The sequence below is a fragment of the Sapajus apella genome, unplaced genomic scaffold (assembly GCF_009761245.1).
Source record: "Sapajus apella isolate SASKATOON/1434 unplaced genomic scaffold, GSC_monkey_1.0 scaffold14, whole genome shotgun sequence".
Taxonomy (NCBI): Eukaryota; Metazoa; Chordata; class Mammalia; order Primates; family Cebidae; genus Sapajus; species Sapajus apella.
In genome coordinates, this window is record NW_022436954.1 from 7,628,233 (window position 1) to 7,652,197 (window position 23,965).

The 23,965-nt window shown below is 46.1% G+C and overlaps 1 protein-coding gene across 1 annotated transcript in view; it reads left to right on the top strand.

Moving 5' to 3' along the window:
• The window catches only part of PLAAT2 (phospholipase A and acyltransferase 2), a 73,173-nt gene that overhangs the window by 48,399 nt on the left and 809 nt on the right, over positions 1–23,965 (top strand). Inside the window, 4 exon segments of the mRNA XM_032283046.1 lie at positions 11,120–11,195; positions 11,198–11,233; positions 13,179–13,181; positions 17,079–17,347. Of these exon segments, the coding sequence (XP_032138937.1) occupies positions 11,120–11,195; positions 11,198–11,233; positions 13,179–13,181; positions 17,079–17,347 (384 nt within the window).

Here is a 23,965-nt window from a genome sequence, read left to right on the forward strand (position 1 = left end):
ATCAGTAGGATAATAGAAAATTCAGGAGGGTAGCTACAACTGCATTAGGAGGAAGAGGAACACAGTGTTAATTTTTTTTGGTATTGAACTGTAATTTACATACTGTTGATGATGATTGTGAGACCTCTGTTCTTGTCTTCTTGGTTAAAAGAATTTTAAGAAGAGACACAGCCGTAGAGGAATGATGGAAAGTAATTTATTGCAAAAGAGAAAGAACACTCTGCAAGTTCTGCACATGTACCCCAGAACTTAATGTACAATAAAAAAAAAGAACACTCTGAAGGCTAAGTGTAAAAAGAAACAGCAGAAAGTAATTTAATGCAAAGGTAAAACTCTGAAAGATACACTATGACAGGTACACCCTCAAAGGTAAGTCAGAGTGGGCTGATCAAGAGTGAGTCAGCGAAGACTGGCTCTGTGGGCACTCCCTTTATGAGAATCTTACATGATTATTCACTAGGGGTGGGAATAGGTGTGTTCCTAGTAAGCATGTTCTGGGTGGGCCTCTGGGTGCACATGAGCAGTTGCTGTACATGCTTGTTCATTCATGACGTCTCATTACCATCTTCAATCTCCACCCAGGGGTGTGTTTTTTACTATTATAATGAGCAAAGGGTCAGTCTGAGGACAAGTATGGTTAAAATGGACATGGTCTTGTTAGATATAGTGAACCCCAAGTTTCTCTTCAAAGAATCAGTATGTCAGTATGTTCAGCTCTCTTTTTTTTTTCCATTTATTTTATTGCATTTTAGGTTTTGGGGTACATGTAAAGAACATGCAAGATTGTTGCCTAGGTACACACGTGGCAGTGTGATTTGCTGCCTTCCTCCCCATCACCTACACCTGGCATCTCTCCCCTTGCTATCTCTCCCCAACTCCCCACCCCCCACCGTCCTTCCCCTGTTTGCCCCCAACTGACCCCAGTGTGTAGTGCTCCCCTCCCTGTGTCCATGTGTTCTCATTGTTCAACACCCGCCTATGAGTGAGAACATGTGGTGTTTGATCTTCTGCTCTTCTGTCAGTTTGCTGAGAATGATGGTTTCCAGGTTCATCCATGTCCCTACAGAGGACACAAACTCATCGTTTTTGATGGCTGCATAATATTCCATGGTGTATATGTGCCACATTTTCTCTGTCCAGTCTATCATCGATGGGCACTTGGGTTGGTTCCAGGTCTTTGCTATTGTAAACAGTGCTGCAATGAAGTTTAATTTCTTTGTAGTTCCAGTAAACAGCCTTCTCCACTGGTTCTAATCAGTAGTTCACATCTGTTCCTCCAGCCCCTGGCTCCATCCTGACTCATCCTGGTCACCTGCTCTGGTCACCTTCTTTGACCTAGGTTACCCCTGGCTACCTGCTCTAACCCGCCCATAACCGTCCTTCCCACCAAAACACCCACCCTGCCACTTCAGCTCAGACCCCTGCTCTCTTTAAAATAGCCAACCAGGATTAGTCTAGCTTGTTCGGTCTAACCCTAATTGCAGGGAAATGACACAGCAGTAGGGGCGACCCCCATCAGGCATAAGTACCCTTTTTCCTCCCTTGTCCAAATGTGCAGTCACCATTGCTCCATCCGTGAGCTGCACCTTTCTATAGAAGTAAACTGCCATGCTGAGAGGATTTATCTTCAAGTGCTATTTCTTTTGCAGCATCGAAATTTTACTTATAACACTCTCTACAGGGAAAAGTCCCCACTGAAGGTAGTTCTTCTTGGATGAGCTTGATTACAATGTGAGGGCTGAGGTTTGTTGTGTTGTTGGTGTGGTTGCTGTGTCCCAACGAACATGGTTACCGGGCTTGCTGTGTTGACAGTGTGGTTGCCATGTCCCAAGGGTGTGGTCATCTCCTTGACTATCTATCCTGCCTCAATACCATATAGTTCACTCTTTAAAGTGTATAATTCAATGTCCTTTAGCATATTCACAGAGTTATGAAACGATTACCACAATCAACTTTAAAACATTCTCGTCACCTAAAAAGAAACACTGAACCCAAATCACCTTGCCCTTCCATCCCTAATCATAATTATGAATTTACTTCATGTCTCTGTATGTTTTCCCATTCTTGACAGTTCATATAAATGGAATCATATGCTATATGGCTTTTGTGATCAGTTTCTTTCACTAATTATGTTTTCAAGCTTCCTCCATATTTTGGCATGTATCAGTACCTCCTTTTTATGGCTGAAGAATATTACATCATATGGATATGTCACATTTTGTTTATCCACTCATCTGTTGATGGACATTTGGCTGCATCATTTGTGGCAATTATGAATAATGCTGAGTATTAGTCAGGGTTATTCAGAGTAACAGAACCAATAGGAGGTTATCTATCCATCAAGATTTGTAACAAAAAATTAGCTCATGCAGCAATCACAGAGGCTGAGAAGTCCTACACCTGCTGTTTGCAGGCTAGAGACCCTGGAGACTCAGGAAAGGCAGTGGTATCATTTAGTCTGAGTCCAAAGGCCTGAGAACCCAGGGAGCCAATAGTGTAAATCCCAGTTTGAGGGCAGGAGAAGATGAGGTGAGCTGCCTCAACACAAGCAGGGGGGCAGAAAAAAAAGGGGATGAATTCCTCATCCCTCTGCCTTTGTTCTATTCAAGCCCTCAGCAGACGGATGCTCCCCACCCACATAAGGGAGGGCCATATGCTTTGTCCATTCCACCAATTCAAATGCTGATCTCATCTGGAAGCACCTCACAGACATGCCCAGAAGTCAAGGAGCATCTGGGCACCCCATGGCCCTGTCAGGTTGACACATAAAATTAACTACCATGGCTACTATGAACATTTGCATACAGGTTTTGTGGGAAACAGGGCTAATTTAAGACACTTTTTTTTTATTATAATTTAAGTTCTGGGGTACATGTGCAGAATGTGCAGGTTTGTTGCATAGGTATACATGTGCCATGGTGGTTTTCTATTTCTTCAACTAGTTTTGTTGGTACATGAGTGTTTTGTTATTATTTCAAGTGTTTTACACTTATATTGCAAGTCTTCTATATAGATGTAAGATTTAATAAACCCTTTATTTATTTATTTATTTATTTTCTGAGACATAGTCTCACTTTGTCACCCAGGCTGGAGGGTAGTGGCATGATCTCGGCTCACTGCAACCTCCACCTCCCACGTTCAAACAAGTCTCATGTCTCTGCCTCCTGAGTAGCTGGGACTACAGGCACACACCACCATGCCAGGCTAATGTTTTTAGTAGAGATGGGATTTCACCATGTTGGCCAGGCGGGTCTTGAACTCCTGTCTCAAGTGATTCACCTTCCTTGGCCTCCCAAAGTGCTGGGATTGCAGGCATCAGCCACTATCCCTGGCTGTGCGAAATGGAAAAGTTCCTTTTTAAAGTTTCCTTTCTTGTTAAAGAATAAGTGTGCTAATAACTTTGTTAAGCCCTATCCTATGTAGCTGTTAGATGTACCAAGTGGTAGTGCATTCTGTGTCCTTGTACTTCAACCAAGATGTCTGTGCTGGACGTGCTCACAGGCATGTCCCAGCTCTTCATTGCTTTTATCTGTTTAGAAAAGTTTTAAGTTGTTAGTCAATCAGGTTTTAGTTTAGATTGTGAGGTCTGGCTTCAGCCAACGGAGATCAGACACAGCAGTAAGGACAACCCAAATGTGTAAGGGATAAATTTATGTGTTTTCCTTTGTTCATTGTACTCTTGTAGCATGGTGGCTAGCGAGGGTACCCTTCCTGCAGTCCAGGAAGTAAAAAGTGCATTGCTGAAAGATCTTTTGTCTAAGTGCTAATTTTCCTTTGCTGCACTGAGCATCTACTTTCAACAAATTGGCACCCCAGATGGGACCAATTCCCCTCCAGAGTGGTCTTCAGCCGAGACCCATCTGGTGTGAGGAATAAATCAACCTGGTCTCTCAGCAATGCGGGGGTGGGGAGGGGCCTTCAGGCTTTGGTCAAAATTCTAAAGGCTAAGTATATGTAAGTGTGCATGCAAGAGCGCAGTGTGAGTGGTTTCTCTCTGCAAAATCTGTAATAGTTTCATGCGGACTAGAAACTGGAGAGAGCAAAGTGAAAGTAAAGAGAGGAGTGAGAGAGACCTCCGAAAGGGCAGGAGGGCTTAGTTAGAATCCTCCCCTGGAAAAAGAAAGGCAACAGGTAGCCAAGATGGCTCCAGAGGAGCCCCCTAAGATGGCAGCAGTGGTGCTGGTAGCTGGGTCAGCCACTTGTTGGGGTGGGGCCCAGGGAGGTGGAGGTCACAGGCCTACAAAGGCCAGGCTGCTCTGAGTGGCAGTGCGCTGTGGGCGCCAGGGCCGGGAGTCAGGAAGCAGCACAGGTGGCACTGGAAGTGGTGAGTGGCCCGCATGCAGATGGCAGTGGTGGAGGCTGCCTGCAAGGCCACCGGCTGTGGCCAGGGGTGCCATAGAGGCAGCAGGAGAGGCTGGAACAACCTGGTTAAACAGCAGCAGCTGCAGCCAGACGGTCCAAGGTTGTGTGCCGGGAACTTTGTGGGGCAGACAGGCGCGGCACCTGTGCCAGCAGGGGAGAAGGCCAGCAGCATGAGCAGTGCAGCCCAAGGCAAGCCCCACTCCGACCAGCAAAATATAAAAAGGAAAGTTGAGCTATGTCGAAAAATTGTAAAAGTAAGTGCATGTGAAAGAGAGAGAAAGAGACAGGAAGTAAAACTAAAGAAAAAAATGGTGTAAAGAGAAAAGACAGAGAAGCTTTTTCTTTAAAAAACTCAGGCAGAGGCCGGGCGCAGTGGCTCAAGCCTGTAATCCCAGCACTTTGGGAGGCCGAGGCGGGTGGATCACGAGGTCAAGAGATCGAGACCATCCTGGTCAACATGGTGAAACCCCGTCTCTACTAAAAATACAAAAAAAAAAATTAGCTGGGCATGGTGGCGCGTGCCTGTAATCTCAGCTACTCAGGAGGCTGAGGCAGGAGAATTGCCTGAACCCAGGAGGCGGAGGTTGTGGTGAGCCGAGATCGCACCATTGCACTCCAGCCTGGGTAACATGAGTGAAACTCCGTCTCAAAAAAAGAAACAAAAAAAAAAAACTCAGGCAGAACAACTAAGCCAAGACGTGTTAAAAAAGTGTAAACAAGAAAATTATAAAGTAAAAGAGGAGGGAATCGTGGGAAGTAGAAAAGTTCCTTTTTAAAGTTTCCTTTCTTGTTAAAGAATGTGTGCTAATAGCTTTGTTAAGCCCTATCCTATGTAGCTGTCAGACATGCCATGCTTACAGCCACATAGTACATTCTGTGTCCTTGTACTGTAACCAAGATACCTGTGCTGGACGTGCTCACAGGCATGGCCCAGCTCTCCATTGCTTTCACCTGTTTAGAAAAGTTTTAAGTTGTTAGCCAATCAGATTTTAGTTTTGACTGTGAGGTCTGGCTCCAGCTAACTGAGATCAGACACAGCTGTAAGGACGACCCCAAATGCATAAGGGAAAAATTTATGTGTTTTCTTTTGTTCATTGTACTCTTGTAGCACAATGGCTAGTGAGGGTACCCTTCCTGCAGTCCAGGAAGTAAAAAGTGCATTGCTGAAAGATCCTTTGTCTCAGTGCTGATTTTTCTTTGCGACACTGAGCATCTATTTCCAACATCACCAAAGCCCATTAAAATTATATGTAGTCCAAGATATTCCTGGCATATACACAGAAAGATAACATTGCTTCTAGAAAGGGGAACTGGATGGCTGGGGGCTGGAGGTGGAGAGAATGGAGGCTTATCTTTCCTTTCACAGTCTTTTATAAAATTAAAAAATATGTAAACAGTATATGTGAACAAAAATGAAAGTATTCCAGGCTGTAGCCCTAGAGCTCACCCGCAGGCTGGGTGTGTGATCTGCCCTGCCCTGTTCTCTGTCAAAGAACTTTGACACCTTTCCTGCTCAGCGTGGACAGTAGGGAGACAGCAGAATTCTGAGTCCACCAGCCCTTGATTTGCAGACTCTCCTTTCCTGTGGCTCCTGGAACTGATTTTCTGACATTCTGAACAGCTTGGATTTGGTGAAAAGCCACAAGTCCCAGCACAAGAACAGTGATGTTCCTTCCCACTCCACCCTGCACGGTCTGCTTGGTCATTGTGCCAACCCACCTGAGATCCCGTCAGCAGACAGCACGTGGAAGTCCTCCTGCCCAGGGAAACGGTGTGATATTGATGCAAGGGCAGGGCATGCAGAGGACGAACTGAGGTTGCCAGGCTGGAGGTCAGCCACTCAAAAGATGATTGGGAAGCCCGAGTGGGGACTAGCCCAGAGGAGAAAATTAGCTAAGCCAGCCCCACTCTCTCCCTCCAGGAGGAATGCTTTGGAGATTGTCTCACTGAAACTCAGAGGAGAATGGAGTGGAGGTGCTGAGAGAGGCACCATGGGAGGAAGACCGTGTGGGCTGAGAGAGCAGCTGGTCATGCGGAGCTGCTCTGGCTCCCAAAGAGTTTTCCAGTTGGGGCTCCAGTCCATCTGCGTCCCAACACTAAAGCTCTTTGTTTGTTTGTTTATAGCCTGAAGAAGGTAAGTTACTGGTCCTTGCTTTCCTGCCCCCCATGCTCCACAGTGAGGATGCTCAGCTCCCCCCAGCCCCACCCACTCCTTCCTGTCCAGTTTGCTCAGGACCCAACAGCTATATGTCGATGTCAGAAGATAAACTTATTTGGAGGTTGGGGAGATAAACATGCAGGTGCCTCAAAGAAGCAGCCTCTATACATCCAGTGATGGGTTTTGTTTTCCATTTGGTACAGAATGAGTGTTTCTGAACTGTGGGTGAGAGGCAGAAAGGGGAGTGGATTTTTTTTTGGTTTTGTTTTTTTGAGACGGAGTCTTGCTCCATCACCCGATCTGGAGTGCAGTGAGGCGATCTCAGCTCACTGCAACCTCCGCCTCCCGGGTTCAAAGTATTCTGCAGCCTCAGCCTCCCAAGTGGCTGGGATTACAGGCATGCACCACCACGTCCAGCTAATTTTTGTATTTTTAGTAGAGATGGGGCTTCCCCATGTTGGCCAGACTGATCTTGAACTCCTGACCTCAGGTGATCCACCCGCCTCAACCTCCCAAAGTGCTGGGATTACAGGCATGAGCCACTGCATCTGGCCTGGAGTGGTTTCTTTCTATACTGCTGTCCAAGCAGGCTCACTCTGTTTCCAGGGTCCGGGAATGTGCCTCCAATAATATGGCTTGCCTAGGGCCATTTGCCTAGGGTTTGAGGTTGGTAGAAATGTTTGCACGTCCCGGCAATGATCATTCTCAATTTGGAGGCATGAGTCTCAGTTTCTCTGGGGCTCCTCTCTCTTTTTTGAAATGTTTTCCCCATGGTCTCCATCTCTCCATCCTGCCTTGCCCCGGCACCCACTGGATGTTGCTTGTTCCACCTGAAACTTGGTGATTATCAACTGTGCCCCTGACTACACTGCCACCAAGTCCTCCATCTATATCATCAGCTCTAATTTCTCTTGTGTCTGGTTGATTTTCACACCTCTTTTCCTACTTGATATGTGCCCTGCCCCTTGTTTGAAGACAGGGAACCTTTTACATGAACCTTGATCTTGTTTGCTTGGGCTGGGCCATGGGGAAAACGAAACTCAGACCTAATTTAAGGCTGGACACAGAGTCAGCAAGACACACGACAGCATCTTGATGGAAGGATGGCTTCGGTAAGTTCCCAGAAGGGTTTTAAAGCTTTTCTTTGAGGAACAACCACCCTGTTAGTGGTGATTATATGTGTTCTCCTTGTTGGTCTATAGCCCTGGCACAGAGGGCACATGGGCACACACTGAGGCCTGGGGGTCTGGCTCTCTCAGACACAGTGGGAAGGAACCATGGTGCTGGGTTATAAGCCCGGAGGCTCCCCAGCCTCAGCTGCTGCGTGAGGTCTGCTTCTACTGAGGCCAAAGTTTAGGTTTGTGTTTTTGCAATCCCTCCTGTGGCCACACTCCCAGTGGCTGTGCTGAGCCTCCCGAAGGCAGGAATGGTGGGCTCAGGGAGAGCAGCCATTGGTTCACCATGCAGACCACCTCCTCCGTCACACCATCCTCAATGGGTGGGGCGAACTGGGGAGGGAGGGTCCAGGGCAAGGACTCCCGCTGTGTGGGTGGCAATGGGGGCTGCCAGAAAGGGCTCTGTCTCCCTCACCTCCAGGCAGGGCCGGTCCCTCTACGTTCCCTCCTTCCCTCCAATCCCTTCTTAGGTTCCTTCTTCCTTCGGACCCAATAGCAGCCTCATTTCCCGAGTGCTTGGGGTCCAGACACCATGCTAAACACTTTTATTTAATCCACATCAGGTAGTGAATAAGCAATCCTATGAAGTAGGCATAATTACTGCCAACTTCACAGATGGCGGGGAATGATATTCTGGTAAGTATTAGAGGGGACTGCCCAAAAGGCAGCGAGGGAATTTGAGCTAAGGGGAGTCTGACTCTAAAGTTTCAACTTAAAAAGGAAAGAATGTATTTAATTCCATGAGGAACCTGTGAGCACATTCACTTTGTTTGAAAAACCAAAACTCTAGCCTGGGGAACATAGTGAGACCCCATCTCTACAAAAATACTAAAATTAGCCAGGCTTAATGGTATGTGCCTGTAGTCCTAGCTACTTGGGAGGCTGAGGTGGGAGGATTGTTTTGAGCCGGGGAGGTTGAGGCTGCCTGCAGTGAGCTGTGATAGTGCCATTGCGCTCCAGCCCGGGTGACAGAGTGAGATCATGTCTCAAAAAAAAGCCAAAAGCCAAAAATCAAAACCAAAACCAAAACTATGAACATAAAAGCTGAAGTCCCCTCTGGCCATTGTCCCCAGCTGTACAGCCTGGTGTGTGCTCTTGCAAGTATTTTTAACTTGATCTTAGCCAAAAGGCTGAGAAGTGATTCTTCCAAGTATTTTTCTACGCTTTTGCAGGCATATACGACTACCTTACAAGTATTAGTTTGTAGCTTTGGGGTTTGTTGTAGTTTTTTTTTTTTTTTTTTTTTTTTTGAGACAGAGTCTTTATCACCAGGTTGGAGTGCAGTGGTGCGATCTCTGCTCACTGCACCCTCTGCCTCCCAGGTTTAAGCAATTCTTTTGCCTCAGCCTCCCAAGTGGCTGAGATTACAGGTGTGCACCACCACATCCAGCTAATTTTTGCATTTTTAGTAGAGACGGGGTTTCACCATTTTGGTCAGGCTGGTCTCGAACAGCTGACCTTGCAATCTGCCTGCCTCGGCCTCCCAAAGTGCTGGGATTACAGGTGTGAGCCACCGTGCTCAGCCTGTTGTAGTTTTAAATTGCATTCCCTGAGGACAATTCAGTTAGGAAATGTTTGAATCTTTTCCTTTATTTGCCAGCTTTTGGAATAATGTGGTAATTTTTTTCTGTCTTCCAAAGATGGCTACTGTGTTTTAAAACTATCCTTATGAACACATGGGTTGTAACATATTTGATGTATTTCGGTCTATGTACAGTTATTATGATTATTTCTTGATGCTCAAATTGTCCTTTCTTTAGTCAAGTTGACTCTTGACCCCTCTAGTCAAAGGCTTTACTTTTTTTTTTTTTTTTTTTTTTAAATTTCAAGGCTTCTTTGGTGAACAGGTGGTGTTTGGTTACATAAATAAGTTATTTAGTGGTGATTTCTGAGATTTTGGTACATAGTCTGGGCAGTGTACTCTGTGCCCGATGTGTAGTCTTTTTTTTTTTTTTTTTTTTTTTTTTTTTGCGATGGAGTATCACTCTGTGGCTCAGGCTGGAGTGCAGTGGCACCATCTCAACTCAAGCTGCAACCTCTGCCTTCCGGGTTCAAGCAGTTCTCATGCTTCAGCCTCCTGAGTAGCTGGGATTGCAGGCACCCACCACCACACTCAGATATTTTTAGTATTTTTAGTAGAGATGGATTTCTACCATGTTGACCAGGCTGGTCTCAAACTTCTGACCTCAGGTTATCCGCCTACCCTGGCCTCCCAAAGTGCTGGGATGACAAGTGTGGGTCACCCCGCCCAGCTTCAGTGTGTAGTCTTTTATCCCTCACCCCCTCCCACCCTTTTCCCTGAGTCCCCAAAGTCCGTTGTACGATTCTTACGCCTTTGTGTCCTCATAGCTTAGTTTCCACGTATGAGTGAGAACATATGATGTCTGGTTTTCCATTCCCGAGTTAGTCCACTTAGAATAATAGTCTCCAATTCCATCTGAGTTGCTGCAAATGAAAGGCTTTACTTTTAACTATAGCTCCCCACCAGACTTCCGGCTGGCTGGCACCCTCACTGCTCTGAGCAGCAGTTCAACTCCTCTGTGGCCTGGCTCAGCTGAGTTACAGGGCGGAGGGGTGCTGGCTAGCACCAGAGCACACCGGAAACGGGACTCACGTGTCAAGGGCTGTCTCCCATTCTGGGTGTGGCCAGGGCAACATTCCTCCCACCCATGCACCCTCCAGATGGACACTACCCTACCACCAACTCGAACCATACCCTGCCATCCCTTGCTTTAATTTTAGCCTGGAGCTCAGACTTCAGCTGCCCTGGGCTTGCCTAGGACATTCTGGAATGGTTAAGGGCATTAATGTTGGAAATATTCAGCCCTACACTTCACTCCTGCTCTTCTACTCACTAGACGAGTTACCTGACCTTCCTGAGACTCCACGTGCTCACCTGTCAAGTGGGGGTAATGATAGTTCTTACCCAAAGGAGTGGTGTATAATGTGGGTTGAGTGTCCGACTGCCTCTGACATGTTGGGCGTTGCAAGTCAGAGCTCTGCAACTCGCAGGAATCACCTGGGCTTAGGCTCATGGCAGGTGGCCTTTAAAGAGGCGTTTTAGGCTGTCTCGGGAATCATGCAGTCACTTGCTGACAAAAACATACTCTGTGCACAAAATGTGCTCACATGCAGCCTGTGCACCTCACTCCATCACACTTCTGTGTTGCAGTTCATCAAAATGTCCCTCAAAGTGACTCTCTCCATCTCCTCCTTGTTTCCTGAAGAGCAACCTTTCCAGTCCTGCAACCCCAGTAAATAAAAGGGGTTCCTACCCATGTGAGGAGAGCTTCCTCCTTCCTGTTTCCTGCAGGTGATGAGCACAGGGAATCTGCAGGCTGGGCTGGGGCTCCTTGCAGGTCAGGCCCTAGAATGTTTCCTGCAGATGGCTCACCTCTGCCTGTCTCTGGTTTTTCTCTTGCAGTCCAGACCAAGACCAAGACCAAGACTGAGACGTGGAGACCTGATTGAGATTTTTCGCTTTGGCTATGAGCACTGGGCCATGTGGGATATGGCTATGTGATCCATGTGGCTCCCTGTAAGTAAGGATGGGTTCTCTTTTTAAGCACAAGGATTGAGATCAAGAATGTGGAGAGATGCACAATTATGTAATTGTCCTCACTTCAGGGTCTAGCAGAGTAGGCACTCAATACATAATGCTGAATGAATTGTGCTTTTTCCTGCTAGGTGTAGCAACTGCTATTCTTCTTTTGCAGTAAGTTGGTGGAGAGATTATTGACCTTTATTCCATTATAGAGTGGGTTTCAGTCCGAACCAACTCACTGCATGTGGTGAGCATCCTTCCATGGGATCTCGTATATATTTATTGTTCTGAACGTACAAAGAAGAGGAAGAAGCAGTTACTTTCTTCAGATAGCGTGCAACCGACTGCATAGTATAATGGAAGGAGCACACAGGCCTCCCAACTCAACAGAACCAGTTTGGAATCATGGCTCCTCTGTTTACTGACTGTGTGCCTTGAGCATGTGGCTTCATGTCACTAAGTTCAGCTGCACTTTCTACAGAGCAGGGGTAAGAATCCCTATGTCCCAGCTCATGGAGGGAAGAAATGAAGGAATGTATAGGAAAGCACTGGTGCAGAGGCTGGCCAGGGGCTAAAGCAACCTCCCTTTCCGTCTGAAGCATCGTAGCATCAAAGAAAATGACAAAATACTGGAAACGACTCAAGTGCAAGATACCAGGGGATTAGTCAAGTAGAATAAATATACCTGCATATACTGGAATGCTATACAGCCATTAAAATAGTTGCACAGCAGGTGTATATATACACACATCTACATATGCACACATAGATGTATATCTATCTACATATATGGATGTATATATACACACAAGTATATAGATGTATATCTATCTCCATCTATAGATGCCCTGAGTTTCACTTTCCCTGTGACCCAGCCCAGGTCTGTGTGTGTATGTGTACACATACAGATTTAATTCTTCTAGAGATTGTCATGATGAATCAGTGGCTGCTGACAAATGTTTAAGATTCTTGAGAGAATACAGTGCATAAGGCATATTATCAATATGACTAATAGGAAGGTATGTATATGTACACACACAGACTTGGGCTGGATCACAGGGAAAGTGAAACTCAGAGCATCTATAGATGGAGATATATATACAAATCTGTTTCAAGAGTTGTAGAAATACTGATATATATGTGTATATACTTACATATGTGTGTATGTGTATATGTGTATATACACATGTATGTCTATATATAGATGTATATATAAATGAAATAAAATCAAGCTAGAGAAATTTAAAACGTTTGTTGTACATACAAAAGAACAGTTCTCGAATCCAGAGACTTTGAATTAAAATGGAAAGAAGCTTAGCTTGCAGCAATGATAGCTCAGTTTATAAAGTTATAGAAGTGAGGAAGTACACTGTTTTCTGTTGTGATGTGGTGGTGCGTGCCTGTAGTCCCAGCTACTTGGGAGGCTGAGGCATGAGAATCACTTGAACCTGGGAGGCAGAGGTTGCAGTGAGCCAAGATCACACCACTGCACTTCAGCCTGGGTAACAGAGCGAGACTCTGTCTCAAAAAAAAAAAGAATGGAGAGGGCGGGCTAGGTGTGGTGGCTCACACCTGTAATCCTAGTACTTTGGGAGGCCGAGGCGGGCAGATGACAAGGTCAGGAGTTCAAGACCAGCCTGACCAATATGGTGAAACCCCATCTCTATAACAAAAAATATTTAAAAAAAAGTTAAAAAAAAAAAAAAAAAAAGAATGGAGGGACCAATAAAGAATAATTTGGGCTCCAGGACTTGCAATATCCTGCAAGCGTGAGGAATCCTCTGAGTTGTTTCAGTTATAAATCAAGGATAATTTTGGGTATTATTTATTCTTTCTGGGCACAGAAATATTGCTTTTTTAGATAAATTATAACCTAGATAACAAATCATCTCTTATGAAAGTTGAAGCTTACCTTGAGAGATCTTATAACCCTTGTAAGCTAGTTGTTATAGAAGATACATTGAGTCAATTTCTGAGTTTTCTGTTTAGATGAGGAACACAGAAACAAATCACCTACCTATTGCATTTCTGGGATATTTCAGGGGTTTTAAATTTTTGTGTAAAACTTGTGGAAAGTATAAGGGAGCCTCAGTAATACTAGCTAAGTAGACTGTTGACTTCTCCAAGTAAAATTAAAAAAAGATTGACTTTCTCTGTCTACTGGGCTGCAAAAGAAAGCAGAGCGTAAGTCCACAATGTTGCCGTGAGGACAGCTTGTTTTGTTTATGGTTACAGCTAGCACTTTGGGGAAATCAGAATAATTTTAAGTTTTTCATTACATGGTTATGAGTGGTTTAGGACTATTCAACTATGGCTTCCATTTCAGTTTCTCTTTAAGTGTATGTGTGTGTGTGTGTGTGTATAAGTTTGAATATATATATTCAAAATTTAAAAAATTAGACTTATTTAAGAATAATTTACAAATAGTAAAATTTATCCTTTTTTTTTTTTTTTTGAGACAGAGTTTCACGCTTGTTGCCCAAGCTGGAGTGCAATGGTGTGACCTCAGCTCACTACAATCTCTGCCCCTGGGTTCAAGTGATTCTCCTGCCTTAGCATCCCAAGTAGCTGGGATTACAGACGCCTGCCACCACGCCCAGCTAATTTTTTGTATTTTTAGTAGAGATGGTGTTTTGCCATGTTAACCAGGCTGGTCCCGAACTCCTGACCTCAGGTGATCTGCCCACCTTGGCTCCCCAAAGTGCTGGGATTACAGGTGTGAGCCACCATGCCTGGCCAAATTTATCTTTTTTAGTATGCAATTCTATGAGTTTTGACAAATGCATATGACTATGTAACCATCACCATAATCCAGTTATAGAAGAATTCCCTAATGTTCTCTGTTCAGCTGAACCCATGGTTGGAGTGGCCTCAAAAGTGGCGTTAGGGGAGTTTCTTCGGGGGACTGCCCCCAAAAATCCCGAGATGTGGCCAGTTTGGATTCCAAAGAAAGAAGCACTAAATGCCAGGCTGATGAATCCAAAGCATTTATTAGGGGAACTTTGATGCAGAGGGCTGGAGTCCTCTCATTGGACAGCAAGACAGTAGATGGTCTACCCAGGAACGTCTGGAACAAGGGGGTTGGATTATGAGGTTTACTTGAGGGTTTAAAGAATTTGGTTCAAAGCTGGGGCTCATTTCTATGTGCTTAGCAACGTATTTGCTCTTTCAGTGTTTCATGCAACAACCTAAACAACTTTATCAGTGCCTGGGAATGAATGTTAAAGGCTCCAGCTTGGGTTCAAGCCTGCAGAGGGCAACATGCAGCTAGCCGGGTCACAGACTGTCAAGGCATTCTGTGTTAGTCAGGACAAAGAAAGTGGGGGAAAATTGGGGGACACTACACCTCACTCCCCTAAAATTCCCCCATGCCCTTTTGTTGCCGACCCCCATACATCCACTCACGACTCCGGCTCCTAGCAAGCTATGGTCTTTTCTCTGTTCCTATAGTTTTGCCTTTTCCAGAATGTCACATAACTGAAACCATACAGAATGTAGCCCCTTTTGTGTCCAGTTACTTTAACTTAACATAATGCATTTGAGGTTGATGTATGTTGTAACATGCGTCAGTACTTTGTTCCTTTTCATTGCTGAATAGTATTCCATTTCATGGACGTACCACCATTTATTTATCCATTCGCCAGCTGAAGGACATTTGGGCGATTTTCAGCTTTTGATAATAATCATTAGAGCCACTATAAATATTCCCATGCAGGGTTTTTTTTTTTTTTTTTTTTTTTTGTATGTGTGAACCTAGATTTTTATTTCTTCTGGGTAAATACCTAGGAATGGGATTATTGGGTCATGTGGTAAGTGAATATTTAGTTTAATAAGAAACTGCCAAACTGTTGTCCAAAGTACCTCACCAGCAATATAGGAAAGGGTGCTGTCTGTTGGTGAGGAGGAAGAAATCCATCCCAGAGCTGAGAGACTGAGGGGCAGGAACGGGAGAGTGAGAGGAAAACGGGAAAGAGAGAGGCGTGGGGAGTCTGACTGGTGGAAATAGAGGGAGAGATGTGGGAGGACTAGGGGCAGAGAGGGGAAGACTAAGGAGTAGAAAACAGAAACTTAGAAGCCAAGAAGGGGAGACATTGGGTTAGGGGATACTAAAGGGTGGAGATGTAGGAGACTGTATTTTTCTCATGAAAAAGAAAAGGCTGGGCGTGATGATTCAGGCTTGCAATTTCAAGCACTTTGGGAGGCTGAGGTGGGTAGATCACCTGTCGGGAGTTCGAGAACAGCCTGACCAACATGGAGAAACCCCATCTCTACTAAAAAAAAAGAAAAAGAAATTAGCCTGGCATGGTGGTGCATGTCTGTAATCCCAGCTACTGGGGAGGCTGAGGCAGGAGAATTGCTTGAACCCGGGAGGTGGAGGTTGCGGTGAGCTGAGATTGCGCCATTGCACTCCAGCCTGGGCAACAAGAATGCGACTCTGTCTCAAAAAAAAAAAAAAAAAGAATAAATTATTGGTGATGTATTTTTACACCTGTATTAATCCTGTTTCTTCCAGCTTCCCTTCTTTTTAGGATCTCCAGTCTGTCCAAGAAGACTGGGTGTGGATCCTCTGTTTCTCTCCTTGGCGGAGGATCTCTCTGGCCCCCATTCCTGCTCCTGTGGCTGGAGTGAGCTGGGACCAAGACATTTGTTCAAATGTCCTTTTGAAAAGAAAATAAAAATCAGTAAAGGAAAGTGTGAATACACATGTAAGTTTAGAAGCTGGTCGTTAGCTAAACTGGCTGTTCAGAGACTGACAGTACAACAGGCTTTCTCTAAGCTGGGCCACTTCTAGCAGGGTCCATTGTAGACCCCTGGGTCCATCTGGCCCTCCATGAGGGTTCTGGTTACTGTCACTTGGCCACTGTTTTATTCCAGCTTCCCAGAATGCTGGGGTCCCCTTTAGAGGCCAATTGGAGAATTTAGAGCTGGAGGGCGTGGACATCCCCTGGCCTAGTTCCTCTAACTTGCAAGTGATGAAACCAGGGTCCCAAGATGAGAAGGGCTTTGTCTGAAGGCACACAGTAAGAGAGCCGGGGCCAGGACCTGGCGGGGCCTGGATTCCCGAGACAGGCTTCTGTCTTGTTCGGCTGTTTCCTACTGTTTCAAAATGCCACCCTTGCCTACTGGGGCTCCCACGGCACTGGTTCAGGGCAATGGAGTGACAATTTCTTTTCTTTACCTTTTTGGAGACAATGTCTCACTCTGCTGCCCAGGCTGGAGTGTAGTGACACAATCATAGCTCACTGCAGCCTGTAATTTCTGAGCTAAAGCGATCTTCCCACCTCGCCTCTGAAGTAGCTAGAATTATAGATATGTGCTGCTATGTGCAACTAATTTTTTAATTTTTGTTTTTAGAGATAGGAGCCTTACTATGCTGTCCAGGCTGGTCTCCAACTCCTGGCTTCATGTGTTCCTCCCACCTTGTCCTCCCAAAGTGCTGAGATTACAGGAACCTGGCCTGGAGTGACTTTTTCTAAAACACAAGCTAGTGAGGGGCAGTTGGGACTATGGCCTGGGGCTCTTTTGCCCTCTCTTTTTGCCTTGTACCACGCTGCCTTGACCGTTGCCTCTTTCAGGGACATTTGAACTCACGTGGTTCTTTAGAACTCAGGTTCTTTACTTTAGAAATGAGAAAACCAGAGCCTAGGGACCCATGGTGACTTCTCCAAAGTCACCCAGGCTTGGGTTTGCCCTGTTTTCAAGTTTGAGACCAGGCAGGATGGGCAGGTCCTTTCACAGCTCATCCTTCTTGATGGTGCTTGGGGCAGTGAGGCCTTGGCTTGGAGCCAGCTCTGAGCCCCGCAGGACCCGCCCAAGACTGAACTCACTGTTTGCACAGGTGAAATTGCCGGAGCTGTTGCGGCCAGTGTCCTGTCCGAACTGACCAACAAAGCCATAGTGAAGAAGGAACCGCTGTCTGAGGTGGCTGGGAGAGACAACTACCGTGTCAATAACAAACATGATGACAGATACGAGCCACTGCCCATCAACAAAATCATCAAGTGGGCAGAGGAGTTGGTGGGGAAGGAGTTTCGCTATTCGCTGACCAGTGACAACTGCCAGCACTTCGTGAACGAGCTGCGCTATGGGATCTCCCGCAGCGACCAGGTGCATCCTCAGCCTGCGTCCCCTTTCCAGCAGCCAGGCCACTTCCTCAGCTGCCAGAGGCTGGGTGCCTGCTGGGGCCAGGGTGGGATGGAAATAGATATGAGCAAGACAAATTCGCAGATATGAAACCCCCACCCTTGAGGTTTCATATGGAGATAGGCAAGTCGGCAATGTAGACCAGTGCAGTGGGGTGGGGGGGGGTGGCCACAGAAGGGAGTCACAGCCTGAAATGGCCATCCACAGCCCTAGAGTTGGGTTTTATGATCCCCACTTTACAGATGGGGAAACTGAGGCTCACAGTGCTTAAGTAACTTGTCCAAATTCATTAAACTCCTAGTTATTGAGTCACTAGTACATGTCAGCCACAGTGAAGTGGAGGCAGTTAAACCCACATGTGTTCTCTCCAAGGGACCTGATCAAGGAAGTCTTTGCAGAAGAGGTAATACCTGAGCACAGCATGATTTGATTATTTTGCTTTCTGGAAGAAAATGAGCTGGAGATTACCAGGGAACGGGGGCAATAAGGAATGTAGCGGAGGGAACAGCATGAGCCAGGAAGGGGAAGAGCCCAGGTCATGTTGGGCAATTTTTTTCTGTAAAGGGCCAGATAGTAAATATTTTAGATTTTGTGGGCCAGGTGGTATCTGTCTTATTACTCTGCTGCTATAAATTTGCCGTACAAAAGCAGCCACAGACAGGCAAGGCTGTCTTCCAGTAAGTATATTATTTATTTATTGTTTTTGAGAGGGAGTCTTGCTCTGTTGCCAGGCTGGAGTGCAGTGGCATGATCTTGCCTCACTGCAACCTCCGCCTCCCAGGTCAAAACGATTCTTCTGCCTCAGCCTCCCAAGTAGCTGGGACTATAGGTGAACATCGCCATTCCCGGCTAATTTTTTGTATTTTAGTAGAAATGGGGTTTCATCACATTGGCCAGGATGGTCTCAATCTCTTGACCTCATGATCTTCCCGCCTTGGCCTCCCAAACCCCTGGGATTACAGGTGTGAGCCACCGTGCCCGGCCATGTATTATTTATTTTTTACAAAAATAGTTTGCAGGTTGGATTTGACCCATGGGCCATAGTTGGCCAACTTCTGGTCTAAGATAACTTTAAATTTATTATTATTTTGATACAGGGTCTTGCTCTGTCACCCAGGCTGCAGTGTATCATGTGGAGTTTGATCATGACTCACTGCAGCCACTCCTGGGCTCAAGTAATCCTCTCACCTTAGTCTCCTGAGTGACTGGGACTACAGGCATGTGCCACCATGCCTGGCTAACTTTTGTATTTTTCTGTAGAGACGAGGTTTTGTCATGTTGCCCAGGCTGGTCTCCAACTCCTGGGTTCAAGCAATCTGCTTGATTCAGCCTCCCTTGGGATTACAGGCGTGAGCCCCCGCACCCAGTCCAAGTTAACTTAGAAAACCACATATCCCTCATACGTTCTTAGGTGACAGCAAACAGTTAAAAAAATCATAAATGTAAAAAATTTGTAAAGGGAAGGATGGAATTTTTGGTATATTGCATATTACATTTTTGTGTACATATTTTCTTCACAATCTGGGAGTTGCGCTTTTAGCTCATTCGGTTAGGGACAGATGTCTTCCATGTAGTTTAAATAGCCAAGCCAGGCGTTATTGTCAAGCCAACCAGCCTAATCAGGCTTATCTTGATGTTCAGAAAAAAACCCGACAAGTTTTCAATTCAAATGAGCATGTTAACGCACTGTTCCGTGACAAACATCTCAGTGTAGAATTCTCATTCTAAAGTAGCTAGATAAGGCAGGAGCCTCGATATGGCTGCACATTCCTTTCTGAAGCTCTCTCTGTTTAGGAGCAATGCATTCTGGAATCCTCCCTTCCTGGTGTCTAGGAGTGTTTACGCCTTAGTCTATGCACCATAGATTCAGGGTGTGGGAGGGTTTAGCTCTTCCGTTGTAAGATAGGAGAAGGAGAGGTGATAAAAAGGGGAGATGGGCAAGGAAAATCCACACCTTCTGGAAACAAGTGCCCCAGGAGGGAGCTCAGGCTATTAACTGAGAGCCTGCCAGGCTGTTCTGGGCACTGGGGCATGGTGGGACGTGCTCTGGTGCTTGGCAGGAACCCTGCTGGCGGGCTCTCCCCTCTGTTGAACTGAGGAGGGTAGGCCTGTCTCTGGATGGGAGGGGCGTCAGAAGCGGGTTGGGGGTGAGCTGCCTTATCATGCATCTTAAAGCACTTCTACAGGCTGTGCAGAAGCCACAGAGTCGATCTGGAAAACCCCAATTTTAGGAAGTGGTGCTTCTGTGGGGTCAGAATTCAAACAAATGGGGAAGACTCAGGGGAGGCAGTTTCCTCTTTTCTTTTCTTTCTTTCTTTCTTTTTTTTTTTTTTTTGAGATGGAGTTTTACTCTTGTTGCCCAGGCTGGAGTGCAATGGCGTGATCTTGGCTCACTGCAACCTCCACCTCCTGGGTGCAAGCGATTCTACTGCCTCAGCCTCCCGAGTAGCTGGGATTACAGGCACAGGCCACCATGACAGGCTAATTTTTTGTATTTTTAGAGATGGGGTTTCTCCATGTTGATCAGGCTGATCTTGAACTCCTGACCTGAGGTGATCCACCCGCCTTGGCCTCCCAAAGTGCTGGGATTACAGGCGTGAGCCACCATGACTGGCCGAGGCAGTTTTATTTAGTTTGTCTCTTGTCCTAGTGCCTCTCTTGTTGAACTTCATCTGCTGCAGGTCACCCATTAACTTACCTTTCTTTCTTCCTCTCCTTCCTTCCTTCTCTTCTGACTCTGTCTGTCTGGAAAGATCCTCCTCTGTCTCTCTGTAGCTCTCGCTCTGTAAGAAAATGGGCTTGTGAGAACAGAACTCTCGGCACACAACAACCCCATCTAGCCCCTTCTCTCATAGATGACCAAGCTCTAGCACTGCTTCTAGCAAAATAAGGCTGTGCACGTAGGATGACCCCAGCCCCCTGATAAATGCCTGCCTAAGAAAGCTCTCTGTTGCCGGGGGAATTTACCATTTGTTCTAGCCAACGCCTGACAAAGACTCTGGCCCTTTCTTAGAGTGTTTATTAAAAAGGACTTCTAATTATGAATCCTTCCTCTGTCCTTTGAAATGTAGATGCAGTCATCTCTTGGTATCCATGGGTGGGGGAGATTCCAGGACCCCCTGAGGATACCAAAATCATGGGCTCAAGCCCCTTGTATAAAATGGTGTGATATTTGTGTATAATCTGTGCACATCCTCCCATATACTTATTTTATTTCAGAGACAGGGTCTCACTCTGTCACCAAGGATGGAGTGCAGTGGTGTTCCACTGAAATATAATCTTGGCTCACTACAGCCTTGACCTTCCTGGGCTCAGGTGATCCTCCCACCTCAGCCTCCTGAGTAGACGAGACTCCAGGCACATACCACCACACCCAGCGAATTTTTGTGTGTGTGTGTATGTGTGTGTTTGTAGTAATGGGGTTTTGCCACATTGCCCAGACTGGTCTCAAACTCCTGGGCTTAAATGATCCACCTGCCTTGGCCTCCCAATTATGAGTGAGCCACTCATAATTATGTGTAATACTCAATGCAATATAAATGCTGTGTAAATAGTTATACTGTATTTTTAAAATGTATATTATTTTTGTTGTTCTTTTAAAAATGTTTTTTCCCAAATGTTTTCAATTCACAAATTTTTTCAATTCGGGAAACAATTTTTTTCCCAAAATGTTTTCAATTCCAATGTGGAATCCATGGAAATGGAAGGCTGAATGTCAATCTCTTACTACTCAGAAGTGTCTTTCTCAAGGACCTGAGAGTCATTCCTTTGAAATATAATCATCAGGAAGGATAGAGCCTCTGTCCCCAGTCTCTGTGGGATGGTAGAATCCTAACTTTGATAACTGCCAGCTAGCAGACACAGCTGGCCTCATCGCATAGTCAATATTTCACCTCTCTGACTCTACTGAGCCCTCGCTCACCTCTCCCCCACTCCCTCATCTCCCTTTAAAATGTCAGTCACCTCTGCACAAATTGGGATGGAGCTCAGCTCTTTCCCTGCTGTCAGTAGAGACCGAATCAAATCTGTTTTTGCTGTTTTGTTTGTCGGGCTTTATCTTTGACACTTGGAAACAATTCTGAGTATATTTGGATAAAATGGTTCTTTTTTCCCCCTTTCTTTTCCCCAGTCACTCATATGCTTCAAATCCATCGATACTCCACAGAAATCTGCTGTTTGGTCACTGGTTTAAATATTTGCTTCCCTGGCTGTGAAGGGCTTAAGTGCTCCTCTTGGGAAGTCAGGCAGATCTGAGCCTTGTCACTTGCTAGCTGTGTGGCTTTGTGTGAATTCTTTTTTTTTTTTTTTTTTTTTTTTTTGAGATGAGGTCTCGCTCTGTCATCCAGGTTGGAGTGCAGTGGCGTGATCTCGGCTCACTGCAACCTCCACGTCCCGGGTTAAAGTGATCCTCCTGCCTCAGTCTCCCAGGTAGCTGGGATTACAGGCACCTGCCACCACGCCCAGCTAATTTTTGTTTTTTTAGTAGAGACGGGGTCTCACTATGTTGGCCAGCCTGGTTTCGAACTCCTGACCTCAGATGATCCACCTGCCTCAGCCTCCCAAAGTGCTGGGATTACAGGCATGGGCCACTGTGCCCAGCCTTTGCTTGAGTTCTTTACACTGTCCATCCTCAGTCTTTTCCTCTGGAAAGTGGGAATTAGAATGACTACTTCCTAGGGTTGTCAGACTGATTAAAAAAAATAATACTGGGCCTGGAGAGTTCCGGCACAGTGCTGATATCTAGAAAGCAGCCATTCTCACAGTCTTCACCCCGGCCCCACCCTGTGTCATTTCCCCCAGTCCCTCCTGTGCTGGTATCTCAGAGACAGTGGTGCAGGCAGGGGTGGGCCCACACGATCGCAGCGGGTTGTCTCAGCTAGCTCCCAACAGCCGTGCTGAGTTGCACCAACCCTCAGGGGTCAGCCTCACATCTCTGTGAGTTTTATTTTCTTTTTCTTTTTTTATTATACTTTAAGTTTTGGGGTACATGTGCAGATCATGCAGGATTGCTACATAGGTATACACATGCAATGGTGGTTTGCTGCACCCATTCCTCCATCATCTACATCGGGTATTTCTCCTAATGCTAGCCCTCTTTAATCCCCCCACCCCCTGCTATCCCTCCCCTAGCTCCCCCCACCCCCCCAACAGGTCCTGGTATGTGATGTTTCCCTCCCTGTGTCCGTGTGTTCTCACTGTTCAACACCCACTTATGAGTGAGAACATGCGGTGTTTGGTTTTCAGTTCCTGTGTCAGTTTGCTGAGAATGATAGTTTCCAGCTTCATCCATGTCACTGCAAAGGAGGTGAACTCATCCTTTTTTATAGTTGCATAGTATTCCATGGTGTATATGTGCCACGTTTACTTTATCCAGGCTATTACTGATGGGCATTTGGGTTGGTTCCAAGTCATTGCTATCGTCAACAGTGCTGCAGTGAACATACATGTGCATGTGTCTTTATAATAGAATGATTTACAATCCTTTGGGTGTATACTCAGTGGTGTTTTTGCAGAGTGTCCTCTTCCTTTTGCAGAATGATTTTCCTGCCAGCACATAAGTGAGGCAATGTTATTCATGAAAGCACATCCTCAGTGCGTCTCACGGTCCAGCACTCGTTCGGCAGATAAATTATGAGTGCCGACTCTGCTGGTAGTGGGATCAGCAACCTGGGACACTGAGACCAACCCAGGCGAGGTCCCTGCCCTCAAGCCTTGGGCAGTGAGAGTTCCCAGGGGTGATTTCCCAACTTTACACTTGCCTCAAGGGTCCTAGTTGGCCACTCCTGAGCTACAACATCTGGGCACTGCCCTTCTGTCCTTGCCACAGCTAAGCCTTGGAGTTTATTATGCTTTTGTTTATCATTATTATTATTATTATTATTATTTTTTTTGAGACAGAGTTTCACTCATGTTACCCAGGCTGGAGTGCAATGGCACGATCTCGGCTCACCGCAACCTCCGCCTCCTGGGTTCAGGCAATTCTCCTGCCTCAGCCTCCTGAGTAGCTGGGATTACAGGCATGTGCCACCATGCCTAGCTAATTTTTTGTAGTTTTAGTAGAGATGGGGTTTCACCATGTTGACCAGGATGGTCTTGATCTCTTGACCTCGTGATCCACCCGCCTCGGCCTCCCAAAGTGCTGGGATTACAGGCTTGAGCCACCGCGCCCGGCCTATTATTATTATTTTTAAAGACAGGTACTCACTCTGTAACCCAAGCTGGAACACAGTAGTGTGATCTCGGCTCACTGCAATCTCTGCCTCCTGGGCTCAAGTGATCTTCCTGCCTCAGCCTCCTGAGCAACTAGGACTACAGATGGGCACCACCACATTTAGCTAATTTAAAAAAATTTTTTGTAGAGATGAAGTTTTTTACTATGCTGGTCAGGCTGGTCTCAAACTCCTGACCTCATGATCCACCTGCCTTGGCCTCCCAAAGTTCTGGGATTGGAGGCCTGAGCCACTGTGCCCAGCCTATCATTATTTTTTAAGATAAGGACTCCCTCTGTCACCCAAGCTGGAATGAAGTGGTGCGATCTTGGCTCACTGCAACCTTCACCTCCTGGGCTCAAGTGATCTTCCT